The sequence below is a fragment of the Danio aesculapii genome, chromosome 7 (genome assembly GCF_903798145.1).
Source record: "Danio aesculapii chromosome 7, fDanAes4.1, whole genome shotgun sequence".
In the NCBI taxonomy this organism is placed as follows: Eukaryota; Metazoa; Chordata; class Actinopteri; order Cypriniformes; family Danionidae; genus Danio; species Danio aesculapii.
In genome coordinates this window covers 13525772-13542511 of record NC_079441.1, presented here as the reverse complement: position 1 = coordinate 13542511, position 16740 = coordinate 13525772, and the positions used below count along the sequence as shown (strand labels likewise).

Sequence of the window (16740 nt, the reverse complement as noted above, 5' to 3'; positions counted from 1 at the left end):
GAAAGTCTTAAAACCATTTTAAGGTCAAAATTATTTGCCCCTTTATCTATATATTTTTCAATAGTCTACAGAACGAACCATCACTATACAATAACTTGCCTAATTACCCTAACCAGACTAGTCAACCTAATTAACCTTGTGAATGCATTGAATGTCACTTTAAGCTGTAGAGAAGTGTCTTGAAAAATATCTAGTCAAATATTATTTACTGTCATCATGACAAAGATAAAATAAATCAGTTATTATGAGTTTTTAAAACTATCATGTTTAAAATGTGTTGAAAAAAACTTCTCTATGTTTAAAACCACTTTGAAAATATTTGTAACAGAATAAAACTTTAAAAAGGGCTAATAATTTTGACAATAACTGTATACTAACATCACAAAAACTATATAAGTATACAATTTCTTATTATTATTTTTTTATTGAAATAAGAGTGCATCTGCAAAAAATATAATTTATAAATCAAAATAAACTAATTACAAGCATAAATAAATACAACAGTGCAAAGATGCAAATGAAAACACTTGGTTTTCAGGGGAGTCCAACAGTATTACATGTAAATCCAATGACACTGTATAGTCTTCCATCAAAATGACACTATAGTCTTTCTTATAAGGATAATAAAATAAAATCTGTCTTTGTCTGAATTCACATATGCGATAATTTGAACTGCGCTGCCTGGTGAACTATAATTCCAACTCAACATTGCACACACTGTGATTTGACTACTGTGGACTATTGCAGATATATTGTGCAGCATTATTTTTGGAGTCTATGTGTTACGCCCTCTGCTGGAAAAACAGGAGGTGATACCTGAAGAATATTAAAAAGGAATCATAAATCACCTAGCTCTTCCTCCCATTGTTTTTTAAGTGATTAGTTGACTAAAAAAAAAAGTAAATACCATAAAATTAAGTATATGAACTAGGTTTATGGTGACACGGTGGCTCAGTAAATAGCACTGTTACCTCACAGCAAGAAAGTTGCTGGTCAGTTGGCATTTCTGTGTGGACTTTGCATGTTCTCCCCGTGTTTGCGTGGCTTTTCTTTTAATGAGTGTGTATGGGTGTTTCCTAGTACTGGGTTGCAGCTGGAAGGGCATCCGCTGTGTAAAACATATGCTGGGATAGTTGGTATTCATTCCGCTGTGGTGACCCCTGACTAATAAAGGGACTAAGTCAAAGGAAAATGAATGGAGGAAATATGTGCATGATTATAAAAATAATTAGTTAAATCAACTTTACAGGTATATGTAATTAGCAGGTTTACTCACTCATTTGAGTAAAGTAACTATTTGATTTTACAATCTTACATAGGTTTGTTAAAAATATAAATTCCCTACATATCAGTTAACAACTGGAATTACAGGCAGTTCAACTTCACTTCTTTCATTTGAGAGACAAAAAAGAAATTCAATACTGCATGACATATAATATACGGGGCATCCTGGGACAGTTTTCCCAGATTTATGCAATGTATACCACTCACTAAAGTATGCTTGAAATTGCTGAAATAATTCATTGTAAAACACTTAGTTTGGAAAAATACACATTTGATAAATTAAAGACATGAACAGTCTCGGCATCAGATGAAACATTAGCCAACTGCAACGTAAAAGAGCAATAAAAAGAGCAACATGTTTTGTCTTTTGAGACAGTATTTTGCAGAGAGTGTCAAAGAGTTTAGTCACTTTCCCACAGACCTTTTATGATGCTTTTGCACCTCAGAACTATTTAAGTGTCACGTTGAGCACGAAAATCAAAGTCTCTTCATTAAATGAAGTTTAATAGCTGCAGTGTGTGCTGAAGCTTGAAAGCTCGTATTCAGCTGGTGAGCAAAGAAATGATTAAACGCTGTTAAAGCTGCTCAATTACACAAGGAAAAATGTTTTGTGTTAGAGTTCATTTTAAAAAGCGGTTGATTACAATGTTGCGTCACTGTATTCAGATTACTTTTCATCAGTCATCATAATTTTCTGCTGGTGTATTCTGGGAAATTTTCTTACCCCATGGTTTCGAGTGTGGTCCTGAAAAATCTTCATTCGAAGGGGTATCTACCCCTTCCCCTAAGCCCTACGCCTTCAAGCTAAAGAGAATTGGGTCACCCCTACCCCTCGTTTTGCATATTCACGTGAAGGAGTAGGGTAAGGGCTAAGAGGTAGAATTGGGATTGGGCCTTATTGTTCATTTGGAACTAGATTATATAAATTTATATTTCAACACAGTTAAACATTTATATTGAATTTCTAGTCATTTTTATCATATTGAAATATGACTAAGAGAGATGGATTATGAAATAATAAATAATTAATGTATAAACACATGCATAAAATTATTCAGATATGGAAAACATTAAGGGAACATGTGAAAAACCTGTTAGATTTTTTCTCCAGAAAAATGACAATTGGTGAGATTTTTTTGTTTTGTGACTGAAAGTCTGGGTTATTCCACTAAATATAAATCCATATATGGTGGAATAACCCTGATTTTCAGTCACAAAACAAAAACATTTGTTAATCTTACTAATTGTCATTTTTCTGGAAAAAAAAAATTGGTCATAGTCTCTTTTTTTTCAGAAAAATTACAATTAGTAAGAAACAAGCACAAACAAGCACATGTTTTAATATATTCATAACCACGTTCGCGATTTATCGTCATGCAAAAAAAAAAAAAAAACCCGCTAAAATAAAAACTGCTAAATTTTACGATCTATAGTCCCTAATAATAACTCCTGTATAGCAGTCCCACAACATTTGGACCCTCTATGACACTCCAATACCCTGTCAGAAATGTCTAGAGGCTGGAAATTACCTTTTTACAGTGTCTGCTATAATGTTAATGTTGTTTTTTGTGTGTATACATAGATAAATATGGCCACTGTGTAAATGCACAGTATAGTTACGATCTTATTGCCACATTAGATCGTTATGACAACATAATATATGCCTTCAGTGATTTCCTGAAGATAAATACCAAAAAAACAAATCAACTAGAATAACTACAGCAGTCGTGATCGCCTGATCTCACATGAAGTAAGAGATCGTGATGACGTGTGTAGGTGCTGTAGTGCTGTCCCAATTCTTAGGGCTAAATTTGAAGCCCTTCCCCTTCACACTCTGTTTCAAGAGCCAAGGGGAAGGAGTACAAAAATAGAATTGGGCCTAATAGATACAAGTGAAAAGTTATATCCTTTGGTTGTTTTTATATCATTCAATTCAAAACTCTAGCAGACATGGTGTGAGACACATTAAACCTACTGCCGTCCTAAGAACTGTCAGACCTCAAAGTGACTGTGCCTTTGTCTCTTTGTGATTCTCTTAAGCAGGTGAAACCCCAGGATATATTAAAGACCCAGAAACAAGGTTTTCAACTAAAGCTTGCCATGCCCATTCTTTAGCCACTGCACCCTCCTAAAACATGTAATAAACAGGACTAGTATGACTCTGTCCAAATTAGACTTGCAGACTAAGCTAGATCAGTGTTAGACTGTAAGAGACTCTTGTAGGCTCTTGCGGACTCATGTGGACTTCTTAAAGATGCTTATGCAGAACTACCAACACGTCTCAATAAAGAATTCCGCTTGTAATGAATCTCCTGGCCTGGGATCCTCAGTTTATAACAACTGATAAAGCTCAGTGTCACAATATTAAATATAAATAACATCAAATAAATAATAAATAATAAATTAGCATTAATTAAACAACTTTTTTATATTAATGGATGATCACTCTAGTAACACGTCATTCATTCTTCATTTTTACATTTTAGTCAAATCACCTTGCGGGAGGAATTTGAGTTGATTGTTGGCCAATCGCAGATGTCGTAATGAGCGCAGCTGACCAATCTCTGGGCAGATGATTTGCAGAGCGTTGTCACTCAGATCCAGTGACTGCAGCTTCACCAGCTCACCGATCGCTGCATTAACAACAACAGCATGTTACATGCAATGAATAATGCACCTGGAGGACTGCTTCATATAATAACAACATTATTACCTTGAGGAATTATTGCAATGCTGTTAGAGTGCAGGTAGCTGAGAAAACAAACAGATATTGTGGGATTATTTTCATAATCTCATACACCTCAGATTAGACCAAACTCAAACTTTGCTCTTATAGAGCACAGCGTTGCCCTCAGGCAACAGAAAGTTTTCTTAAGGCTCGTGCTCAGCACAGATTTTTTAAAAATGATTGCAATCAATTAAAATGTTGGGAAAAATATCAATAAAACATCCAATAAGGTGTAGGCGTCACTATCTAGCACCGTTTGAAGGTGGAACTTCATTTTCTGACTCATGGTGACAGGAGAACATGGTATGAGGAAAAAGTTAAGATTATTTGCTTAATTAACCTCATTTAAAGTAACATAAACTGTACAAAGAAAAATGTGTGTATTTGTGGAGTTGTAAGGAAGCCTTTTGTCAGGTTTTATGAAGTTTCTTTTATTTGACATGTTCAGAAACTCCTCAGGGCAACGTTGTGTGATAAGTGGTACTTTTCAAGATGTGTTTACTGGCATTACATGTGGGCATTTTCACATATCATTATTACATATTGTATTTTTTTTTCATTTAATTTTACTTTTTTAACATATTTTGACAGAAAAATGGATGTAAGCTTGTTTTATGGAAGTAAAGAGCAGGATCCCACAGTTAGGCAAATCCCATCTGAGGACGATGAGACAGACTGCAGTGACAGTGAGGAGATCAAGGTTTGAGCAGAAGTGTAAAAAATATCTTGAGAAGTTCAAAAAGTAGCACTGACTATCATTTATAAGTGATCAGTTAACACAGCATGCAGCACACAAAATAGGGGTCAAATATATAGACCAGTAACAAACCACTATATACAGTGCTCAGTATACATGAGTACACCCCTCACAAATCTCTCATTTAAATTCAAATTAGATCTAGGGCTAATCTAACAAAATCATTTATGATAAGCAAAATTAGTACATCTAAATTGATATGTTAAGAGAAAAATATTACACAAAAAAAAATGTAAAAGAGCAAAATTCAACAGAATAAAAAAAATATATATATAATTTAGTTGAAATTTTCATTTTCAAAATGGGGTGTACTCAGTTACGCTGAGCACTGTAGATGTTTTAGGTGTTCTTCCCTATTTCCTTAATGATTCTGTTACAATTTGCATAAGATTTGTAAATTATTATTGCTCTCTGATCTCTGACTCATGATATTTGATATATAATATGTGAAGAATTTTCTCTGTGGTTTTGTACTATTGTTGCATAACGTTGCCTTAAAGCAATAAAAAATTTTTAGGGGGGTAAAACCAAAAACCACTATTAACAATAAAATGTTCCTAAAAGAAACACAAAATCATGTGGAATCATTTTTGTCATGTACCATTAAAATATGTGCAGTAGAGGGTTAACTCTAATGGGTTAAAAAAAAAAATTGGAGTGACCTCTGCTGGACAATAGAAATATTACAGCTGAACACAACTGACAGCAAGACACATTTGTATACTACAATTGCTGAATCTTTCATCTCGATACAGTATTATTGTGGTCTTTTATTACAAATGACAAGTTTTCAAAGATTGACAGTGTTTTAAATAGCAAAAACATCCTTTCGCATTTAAATAAATAAAAAACAGTCCTTGCTGACATTAATTCTATAACATTACCCAGATTATTTTGTTGACTAGTAGTCATTTGAAACAGGTTTTTTCTAGTATAGCAAACTACGTTTAGTGTCACACATTTTCTCTATTAGCAGAAAAAGCTAAAGTGTGCTCTAAATCATGTCTGTTATTTTTATAAATTGTTTTAAAGTGGCCACAAAAACCATATTATATTGTTAACACAGTTTTGTCGTATCCCCTGTGTTTATATTTATTTATATCCCCTGTGTCTATGGTTTCCCCTCAGTTTTGCATTCCCGCTACGCTAACTAACTGCATATTCTGCATACAGAGTCATGTGCTCATTCCACTGTGGTAAAGTTTAGATGGGATACAGCTGCGGATGCTTACATCAATATAGCATCATTTTTGCGACACTGTACAACAATAATCTATATTTTTACATTACCTTGAGGGCTGAGTTTAGGGTTGGAGTAGTGGTAGACATTAATAAAACTCAATTTAATGGGTAATTTTTTAAATAATTGGAATAATACTTGGTTTAATTACTGTTTTTACATTATGGTGATGGTTGGGTGTAGGGTTAGGGTAGGGGTAGACCTTAATAAAATACAAATGGGTAATAGAGTGGAGGAATATGACGTCACCTTGTAGGCGATTCGGCTGCTAGCATAAAACTGGTTCCCTCAATAAAATCCCTATAGGATTTTCCCATAGGCTTTTTGAAGGTTGCAAATAATAAGCTCTGTGTTCAAACACAGTTTATTACACTTACACGTTTTGTCCAGCCGGATAATCCTCACACAAAAATATAACTTTTATTACTTTTAGATCTGAAATGCAAACGCAAGAACTAAAAAGCTAACATTAGGCTATAAACGGACTACAGTGCCTTCAGGGGAGCTCATCTGTGACGTCAGCACCACCCTGCTACAGACAACTAATCACGCTTATTTATAGAAATATGCTCCATGACAAAGACTTACTCTCTCAGTTTATTTTATTATAATGCACGCTATATATTATAAACAAATAAATACGCAAAAACACAAAGACCTACGAGCCATTTGGATTGTTTTTATGTGGGAAATACATTTTGTTTTGCTTTACGGTTGTTGTATAAGTTTTAAAACTCTATGTATAAATATGCCTATATAGTATTATCAAAAGACATATTTAAATAAGGGTAATTGCTCGCGTGCACACAGCTCGCTTACCTTAGTAACAGATGACTGAAATGAGGCACGAGGGACAAGTCTATCAAATGCCTGCAAGTTCCATCATAGATAGAGAACAACATGCAAATATTCTTTTTTTGTCACGAAGTACAGCGAAAAGCAGCCAATACAGTCACATATACTATACATTTTAAGGAGGAGTGTAAATATTGCAGTAATGACAGAGTTAAATGTGTTCTGATGAAGGAAAAAACAGACGAAAAATCAATTGATCACGTTAAAATGACAGTTAATATGTATGTATTTCTAACATATTTATTCACACGTTTCATTACTGAGAGCAGGAAAGAGACAGGTCTCGACAGCCTCTACAAGTGAAGGCATTATCTACACACAATATGAATTCCTAATTAGAAAAATACTACAAACTATAAAATACTATTCATGAAAATACTTAAATAACACACAAATCCAAATGCCCAACGCAAGCGGGCTGCATTCCAGATCAGCTCAGCTCGATGACGTATAATGTCTCCAACACCACCTGTAGTCCCATTTAGCAACTTAATAGCAACCGTCTTTTTAAAGAAGCGTAACCGATTTAAAATATCTAGAGAGTGATGTCACTGATGTGTTTTATGTCGTAGAATAAAACGTGAAAGTATCTTGAGTTTGTGTTAGCCACGAACCTTATTTAAGTGATTTCACTGAAATCCAATTGAAAAAAACCCATTGATTTTGGGACGAGGGAACCGGAACTGCTAAACTGCTAACTCGCTTCCGGGTTTTTGCATTCAAATTGACGTCATAGTTCCTCCCCTCTATAATTCTGAGTGTGGGGACCCCCAACTGCGCGCTCAGACCTGCGCGCTCACACCAGCACTTTCAGACCTATTGATTTCTCAGACGTTGCCACCTGCTGTTGGGTCTGGTGAAGCGGCAGGTCCAGAGACCCAATTGGACCAGGTCCACTACATAATGGACGATCGCCTACACTTCAACCTACCCTAAACCCAACCATCACAGTAGGATGGGCATTACCTTAGTGGGGGATACAATGTCCACTACATAGTGGACCTGGTCCAGTATGTCATTGTGATTACAGACTGCAGCGAGAACATCTTGGCACTTTCTAGCAAGTAGCAACAATGGATACGTGACCCTAACACTAACCCTAATGAAAGGTCTGGAAGTTCTGGTCTGAGCATGCAGGTCTGAGTGTGCTGTTGGGTCTCCGGGCCTGCAGCTTCATAATGTTGATTCTTGTTAACTTCTGGCTGCAGCTGTATCCCTTCTAGCAACACCTGTTCCTAGCATCCCAGTGCTCTGTAGGTGGATACGCAGTTTGCATAGCGGAAACGCAAAACTGAGGTGAAACAGAATTCGACACATAAAATAATAATAATAATAATAATAATAATAATAATAATAATAATAATAATAATAATAATAATAATAATAATAATAATCATAATAATACAGCAAAGATAAAAACTCACAGTTCAATGAGGTTGGGAATTTTCTGAGCCAGATTCTCCGGCTGATAATAGGAAAACAGTATTAATATGACAAATATATTCAACATTTCAATAAAAGACCAAACCTATAAATGCAGAGGGATCTTACCAGTGTGGTGAGGGAATTTCTCTTCATGAAGAGACGCTCGAGGAACTGCATGCCTTCATCTTTCAGCAGCTCTACAGGGAAATTATTGAGGTTCCTGTAGTTCAGGAAAAGATTCTTGTGTCTCTCTTGTTTGGCCATAAAAATGGCTTCGTGGAGTTCAGAAGCCATGACTGCACAAACCGGGAGTTTTCCCCTCCTTCAGCTTCTACTTTCCCATTCTGAAAGAAACATTTTAAACACTGAACTTTTAAAATACCAATAAAGTAAAAGAGTACAACACACGATTCAAATTTATAATGTAAAACAAATGAAAGAAACAATGACTTTGAAGCTGACTTTATACAATGTACTCTATTTATGTCATAGTTATGCATGTAAATCAGTGCATATTTACATTAATAATACATTATTTGCATATTCAAACATTTTAGAAAACAGGATGTTTGCACTTCCTAATAAAATCAACTGTGGAGCTATGGTGTTACATTTATTAATACATTGGGGTAAAGCTGGTTTTATATTGGCACATTCAGGCTTTCCTTTAATAATAGAATTTCAGAAAAGGATTGTTTCAAATTCTAAAAAGGGAAATCATATTAACAACAACCAATGACTATCAAAATACAACATTGTTTACAGTCATTTAAATATGGGTAATGCCGTTATGAAGTCATACTTGCATGCGATTTCCAACCGTATATTCAAAAGAGCATGTTAAACAATATAGGGAGCGGTCACTGTTTAAATACGAACGATTGCGCGACTCTAAAACCAACTTTACCTCAATTATTTTTACCCTGTTAACCTTATAACAGTAAACCTTACCATTTTAATTCATAATGTTACATTTAACGCAGTGGGTAGCGCTGTCGCCTCACAGCAAGAAGGTCACTGGTTCGAGCCCCGGCTGGGTCAGTCTGCGTTTCTGTGTGGAGTTTGCATGTATGTTTTTTTCGTGTTTGGGGTGGGGGGGGTTCCCCTGGGGTGCTTCGTTTTCCCCAAAAGTCCAAATACATGTGGTACAGGTAAATTGGGTAAACTAAAATTGTCTGTGGTGTATGAGTGTGAATGACAGTGTGTGGGTGTTTCCCAGTGATGGGCTGCAGCTGGAAGGGCATCCACTGTATAAAACATATGCTGGATAAATTGTCGATTCATTCCGCTGTGGCAACCCCAGATTAATAAAGGGACTAATCCGAAAAGAAAATGAATGAATGAATGCTCCATTTATAGTCTATATTTTGTATTTGTTTTACATTTGCTCTCGTGCTATTATACTTTTGTGTACAGTTACACTTGCTTTGTATTTGTGTCATTTGATACCTTGGCAATACAACAACAACAGAAATAATCATTAATCAATTATTTAATTAAATAATTAAACAGAAAACTAAAATAATACAAATAAATAAAAACAGTAACGTGTGAAGTTAAAGTTATTTGTTTACTAGCTAAGTTAGCTGTATGAAAGCCCTATGTAATTCATACAAACTAAATAACAGTAGGTATAAGTTACTAACAAAACAGTCAAAACAAAATCGAGGTAAAGTTGGTTTTAGAGTCGCGCATTCGTTCATATTTGAACAGTGACAGCTCCCTATATTGTTTAACGCGATATTTTGAATATTCGGTCGGAAATTGCATGCAAGTATGACTTCAAAACACCATGAGTACTATTATTTGACTGTGAACTATGTTGTACTTTGATAGTCATTAGCTGCTAATATGATTTCACAATTTAGAATTTGCAGAAAATACTTTTCTGAAATTATATTATTAAAGGAAAGCCTAAATGTGCAAATATAAAACCAACTTTACCCATATCTACAGTATATATCTGTACTGTAAGTTTGATTTCACATGACGAGTCAAATATTAAACACATTTAATTGCAAGTCTCTGCAGAAACGGGCTCAAACTGTTTTTTTTTTGACCGCGTGCACATCAAACTGACATATGCGACATTAAATACTACAGTGATTATAAAATATATTTTCAATCAATTATAACTTACATTACATCCCTGTTGTCAATCAAATATTCCTTGTTTAAAGCCTCGAGTTGTTTATATGTCGCACTGCTTTTCCGTCTGCAAGCAAACACGTCATTAGATGCAGACAGACGTTAGCATCATGGGTAATGTAGTTTCAACGACAAAGCCGTTAGAAAAGCCGTTTTTCAGTCTGTTACACATTTATCCGAGTAATTTCGCTCGAAAAAAACTATTTGAAAAAATAAACAAACACTTGCCTCGCTTTGCAAAAGTAAGAGTCTAATAGAATTTCAAATATAAAAATCTTTTGATCAAATATCGCATATAATAATCTTATAATAATCTTTTTAATAAAGTAACACTACACTAACAGGCCTAATCAATAATATCAAAAGTAATATTGGTGTACGGTGTAATTGCACACAATTTAGAAATGTAATTGTTTTTAAACACATTTGATGCTTTTAAGTGTCAACTAGGCATATATGCAGAAGGACTTTAAATTTTTTTAACCATGTTAAAATCCACCAAGAAATCAAAACTAACCAGAGTTTTGTTAACTCGCGTTGCTAGTTTTGTCATGAACAATTAATCTGTGCATGTCATCAAAGAAAAAATAAAACAGTTTGCCAATCTAATCTTTAATTGAAATCTGAAAATGCACTTCCTGTTTTTGTTTTCAGTTAAATTCTCAGATTTAGCAATTGGGCATGGCTAACATACTTAGACACGCCCCTCCAACTGTCAGTTTTCACAACAAACAGAAATGGTGAGGAGGGGTTGTCTGTTAGGTTGTAATAACTCTCCCTAAACACTTTTCCCGATCTTGAAATGCCTACTTTACTACATCCAATCAGCTCGCAGTAGAAAAAAAAAACAAGCCACGCCCACAGTTGTCTCATTTAATATTCTGTTTCTCTAGGAATTCCGTCATAATAGAGGAATTACCAACCACGTCATGCATGACTTCACACGGGTCCCCGGTTGCAAAAAGAGACCGGTTGCAAAAGCAAACATGTCGTGTTGTGCGGTATGAAAACTTCACTTTTACCATACACACTGTTTTTACACCACACCGCATTGAATGTCATTCCCTCGCTGTAAATGCTAGCGCTCCCATTTTTTTTTCTGAAACCTCGCTGCGTGCACATCCTAAATGTTTACAAACATGGTAATTCGTCTATACGAAAAAGAAAGAAAAAAACGGCCGTGGCTTCCAGTGAACTGTATAGACGAAATACCAGTTTGTAAATAGTCAAGATGCGCACGCAGCGAGGTTGCAGGAAAAAACCCGGGAGCGCTAGCATTTACAGCGAGGGAATGACATCCGATGCGGTACAGAGTTTGTTGCTGTCTTAGAAATAAGTTATATTGAGTACATATTATTTACATAATGCTTTCAGCGTATTATAACAGCTCGTCACCCAGTGATAAACACAGTGATTCAGCAAAATTAATGTTAAAGTGAGCGGCTTTCATCTGACAGGTCCATTTGCAATAACACCCTCCCAATGGATATTGGTTGAGACGAAATGGCCAAAACATCCAGCCTGAAATATACAACTATCTCATTGAAACTCAGGTTTTACAATTGATTTTACAAGAGAGAAGTTAAAGGCTGACAAGTCTCTGGATGCCTACAATTTTGTTCTGTGTGGTCATGAGCAAGAAATAATGTTCCATGATTACCATCAAAACTATGTAGTGCTAAAAACCGAGATTCTGGCTAGCCAAAGACAAGGAAAGAAGACGGAGCTATACAATGCCTGAGTAATCATCAACAAGCAGAACAACTGCATTCTGACAGCGAACTGCACCTGTGCGGCAGGGTATGTGAACTTACACTTTCACGTTTCATTCTTAGCATTCAGTGTCCGCAGTGTAATTCACCATATTTAACTGTTTTTGCTGAAATCATTGTTGCAATCAAACACGAGTAACGTGTATTATTCAGCAGAGCGTGAGCTTACCTGATATGAATTAAGAACTGCAGAGTCCACTATTTTTAATTAGGTCCTCACTCCATTCAGCTCTGTTTGAGCCAAAGACGTCTGCGGTTGGCATTAAAAGCAGTGTGGTGTACGGTAAAAGTTGAGTTTTCTGTTTTTTAACTTTCGAATTTGGTATCCTACTGCACAACTCGACATGTTTGCTATTGCAAACAGGAACCCGTGTGGCGTCATGTGTGACGTAGGTTGGAAATTCCTCTATAAGGGGCCATCACACCGAACACGCTTTTTGCGCTAAGAGGCGCATTTTTTTGAATGATTTACTAACGGCCGCAAGCGCTTTGCGTGCTGCCTGCTGTTTTTTGCTGTTGCGCACCGTTAAAAAAAAAATCAACTCTGAGCGGAAAAAGCATGTTACATCAGTCACGTCTTTTTCATTTTCCAATCAAATGAAAGCAGAGGCGGGTTTTCCGTTGAGGTGACAGCAGTGTTTTTTGTTGTCAAGACAACAATGGAAACTCTTGAAGATGGAGTAGAGACTAGCGGTTGCTGTTTTGAGTTATCCAGAGCTGTCTTACTCACAAATCTTCAATATCACAATATTATTAAATATTACAAGTATACCTATATCAACCACGCTCAACAAGCAGCTGATTCAGTCGTTGTCTAGCGACATAAAAAGCGCACCACGCTTCTTACTTTGTTAACAAAAAGGCATTGTGGTGCCTCATTCATACTAGCAGTGACTTTGTAGCCATCTGTCGCTCTGGGTGCATGGTGACCTGCTGTAAAAGTCACAAGGTCCCAATTCGCATACTTATACTTAACCCTAATTGTATGTACTTTTTTTGTGAAGGAAAGTATATACTTTTGAGTGTGTAACAGAAGAGTTTGCAAGCTTTTTGAGACATACTACTTCCTCATTAACAGATCGTTTGTTGCTTACAGTAGTTATGAGCCCTGTCAATCCCCCACACATCATCCACAATTCTTTCATATTAAAATTCCTACCTTGGCGAAGCAGCAGCAGGTTAATCTGCCATTCATGAGTCTTTCATGCAGAGAAATCTCCTCGGGTCTTTGGATAATTATGCATTCAGACGTTAATGTCCAAACTTGTCTTGATAAAAGTTCACATTGCTGTTGCAGATGAAATATAAGACAGAAAACGCGATTTAAATATTTTCCAGCGGGCTAGATATTAATTAACAGACATACAAACAACTTTACTGAAGCCTCTCTATTTGACTGTTGGTCTCACGCGTCCGCCATGTTTGTAGTTTTTTTTTAATAATTATTTTTTGGGGGTTGTCATCTTTATTGGAAAGGACAGTAGAGAGAATTGACAGGAAAGAATGGGAAGCAGAGAGAGGGGATGGACGGCATAGGACCGCGAGGCGGGAATCGAACTCGGGTCGCCGTGAGCACCGAAGTGCATGTGTCGAAGCACCAACCACTACACCACTGGCGCCGACATGTTTGTAGTGTATTTACACTTTTTACCCACGTTTGTGGTTCTAATCGAATTCACGTCCAATGTGCAATGCACTGTGGGCAGTATCAGCTGTTGGAGTATGGACGGTTCTATCAGTAAAATTCCAATTTTATTTTCAAATACTACTTAGGATAGACAGTATGTGAATTGGGGCGCAGCATACTGTAGGTCTACATAAAGAGCACAGAATCACCAAGAGGCGACACTCTAGTGTTATTTGGGAAACAGCTACTAGATGGCGCGGCGGCCATTTTGGAATGAAAACTCCTATAGAACAACAGCATATTATAAGTCTGTAAAATAAACTATTAAAAGTGCTGATGACTGTGATAGTAACTGTTGTATTGTCGTCTTTCAGGTTGTATCTCAGCTTTAATGCGCTTTTTAAATACATACTGTAAATAAAAAAACAAATCCAATAAACGGCCGATAGCTTTCACTCCAAAATGGCGGAATCTAGGGCTGTTGCTGGGCGCTGCTGTTGCAATGGAACGTTCTATTGAGTGTTGCCTCTTGGTGATACTAAGCTTTTTGGTCTACAGCAAAGAGAATACAACATAAGGAGTTATGGGGTCATTTTTATATATTTTGAGCAATAAAATGGCTGCTTAAAATAGCATTTGATAATAACAGAGGTAAGATATATACATCTTATACGTCTGACAACGTAAGAAGTTAGATGACATTTAATGTTCATATTTGTGTGGCTTTTGCCTTAAGTACTTGTATATTTCTGCATAAGCCCCGCCCCTTCGGAGCATAACCTACTGGCAGCGGAAGTCCCTCCCTCTTGGAGGTAATCCAACCTAATTGCAGCGTAACCCAGGCTGCAGCCATACATACTTGTCTAAATCTAAATGAGCTGAGAGAGGATCTTGTCAGCTCTACTGGTGCTCCTATTTGCTCTCCCTCAAGAAAGTCGCTCTTCATTTGCATAAAGTTGAAGGATTCTCAATTTTGTCGTGATGCTCGACACGCCCACCTGGCTGCCAACAGTCGCTGTCGCTCGCATAGACGGAGGTAACCAGAAGTCGCACTCCTTTAAAATGAATGGTCGCTTGTCGCTTTGCCGCTGCTAGGTGTTAGTAATTCGTCATGTTTAAGGTCTGTTTCCTTTGGAAATCACTGATATTCACTGCCTGGTTGATATACGATATAAAGTGGGTTTCAGAATGTACAAGAAGCACTGCATTAAGCTCAATTGTCCCGCACCATGTCTTTCAAATATGACAATCTATTTTACCTCAGGATTATCAATAGAGTTTCTGCACTCGCCTGCTGATCCTGATGGGCGCGTGCATGTAAAAGGCTTTTCATCTCATTTTACAATTGGACAATTAAACGAATGCTTAAAGCTACGGTCACACCAGCGTTTGTGTGTGCGAAATTCTGTCGTACTGCGCTGCGAAAAGGGGCGGGATTAAACAAGATAATTAGACATTAAAAAAGCCAGCGATTGCTCCATGTTTTAAATTTCTGTCCAGAGAGGTCATGTTTTGATCCTCGATTGATCTCACGCAGTCAAATGATGCGATTTCGCAGGTCAGAGTTCACCAAGCTTGAACTTTGCACCGCAGCAACATGCGAAACTTGATGCATGACCCTGCGTTTCAGGTCTGACGCATTTGCGTGTGTTTGAATGGAAGTCTATGGGAGGAAAAGTCAAGTGTGACCGCACCTTAAGTCTGTTTAACTGATTGTATTTTAATTACATCACAACATTGATGCTGTAAAAGCAACCTTATAAAATTGAAATAAGTCATATTAACTGTTCAAGTTTATCGGTAGTGAAAAACACACAGTGTTGACAATTTAGCGACTTCATCCCTATATTTAGCGACTTTTAAGCCTCCTCTAGTGATACATGTTCAAAATAGTGACAAGCGACAAGCCTAGCAACTTTTTTGTGGTGTTACTGGAGATTTTTATTGACTCTCGTGTCCGTACTGTACTGTTCCTACTCTTCTCAATGACTGTGGGTGATGCCATTGACCCCTCCACTGCCTCAGAGCTCTCACAGACGGCTCATTACCACACAGCCTTCTCTCCCACCTGCAGCCCAGGCCTGGCGCTGTCACACTGGTAGACAAGGAAGGCTATCTTTTATCAGTTTTATTTAAAACAAGTCACAAGTTAATTAAAGTGAGGAAGCGGAAGAATGGTGTCAGAGCTTTAAGGATCTTCTTCAACAGCTTGTGATGTAAACATCTAATGGTAGCGATCTCACACACAGTTCGTTCTTGGGAACATCAGAAGGAGAGTATACAGGCACACAGTTCATCAGGTAAATGGCAGATCTTCTAGTGAACACCATATGAGAGTAATCACTTCCCTTGATCAATGTGAAAGATCTGAAGGCACATAAGGAACATCCATGGAAGAAGAGGAGACGAAGGTGCGAAGGTGAGGACAACCATCCGACTTCAATTCCGGCCGGCGACTGGAGGAATAAGGTGGGTCTTTATAGTGTCCTTGATGACAGGAAACAGGTGCAGGTTATTAGAAGGCCGGAGATGGTTTGCGGGATTGGAGAGAGGTGGTTTATGTGAGCAGGAATGAGCCGAGGATGTGACAGGCGCCAGGATGTCATAACTGAGGGGGCATTTTAATCCCATAGGGGGGCATTAGAACTAGTGACTGACTTTGGTCCCTCTTGTTCCTTTAATTTAGCCTATTTATTCACTTATTTATCACTTTGCATTACTGCCTAAGTTACCGACTTAAGGCAGTAATATACTTTTTACTGTAATAATAATAATATGTGCAGTTTAGCTATTACTGATTTTATCAATGAAGGTTATGCAACGATACCGTTTACATTACCGCAGACGGATCATGGCTTCAGCGCCAAACGAGTGGTTTAAATTATATTTTATTCTCCTTATTTC

The 16740-nt window shown here is 37.0% G+C and overlaps 1 protein-coding gene across 1 annotated transcript in view; it reads right to left on the bottom strand.

The window, feature by feature from the left end:
• Positions 1–10505, bottom strand: part of lrrc28 (leucine rich repeat containing 28) — a 28369-nt gene extending 17864 nt beyond the window's left edge. The window contains exons 1-5 of the mRNA XM_056462714.1: positions 10430–10505; positions 8416–8633; positions 8289–8329; positions 3998–4035; positions 3780–3917 (exon numbers count right to left, since the gene is read on the bottom strand). Coding sequence (XP_056318689.1) covers positions 3780–3917; positions 3998–4035; positions 8289–8329; positions 8416–8583 — 385 coding nt within the window. The 5' untranslated portion in view covers positions 8584–8633; positions 10430–10505. The remainder of the gene's footprint in view (positions 1–3779; positions 3918–3997; positions 4036–8288; positions 8330–8415; positions 8634–10429) is intronic.
• Positions 10506–16740: the final 6235 nt, after the last annotated feature.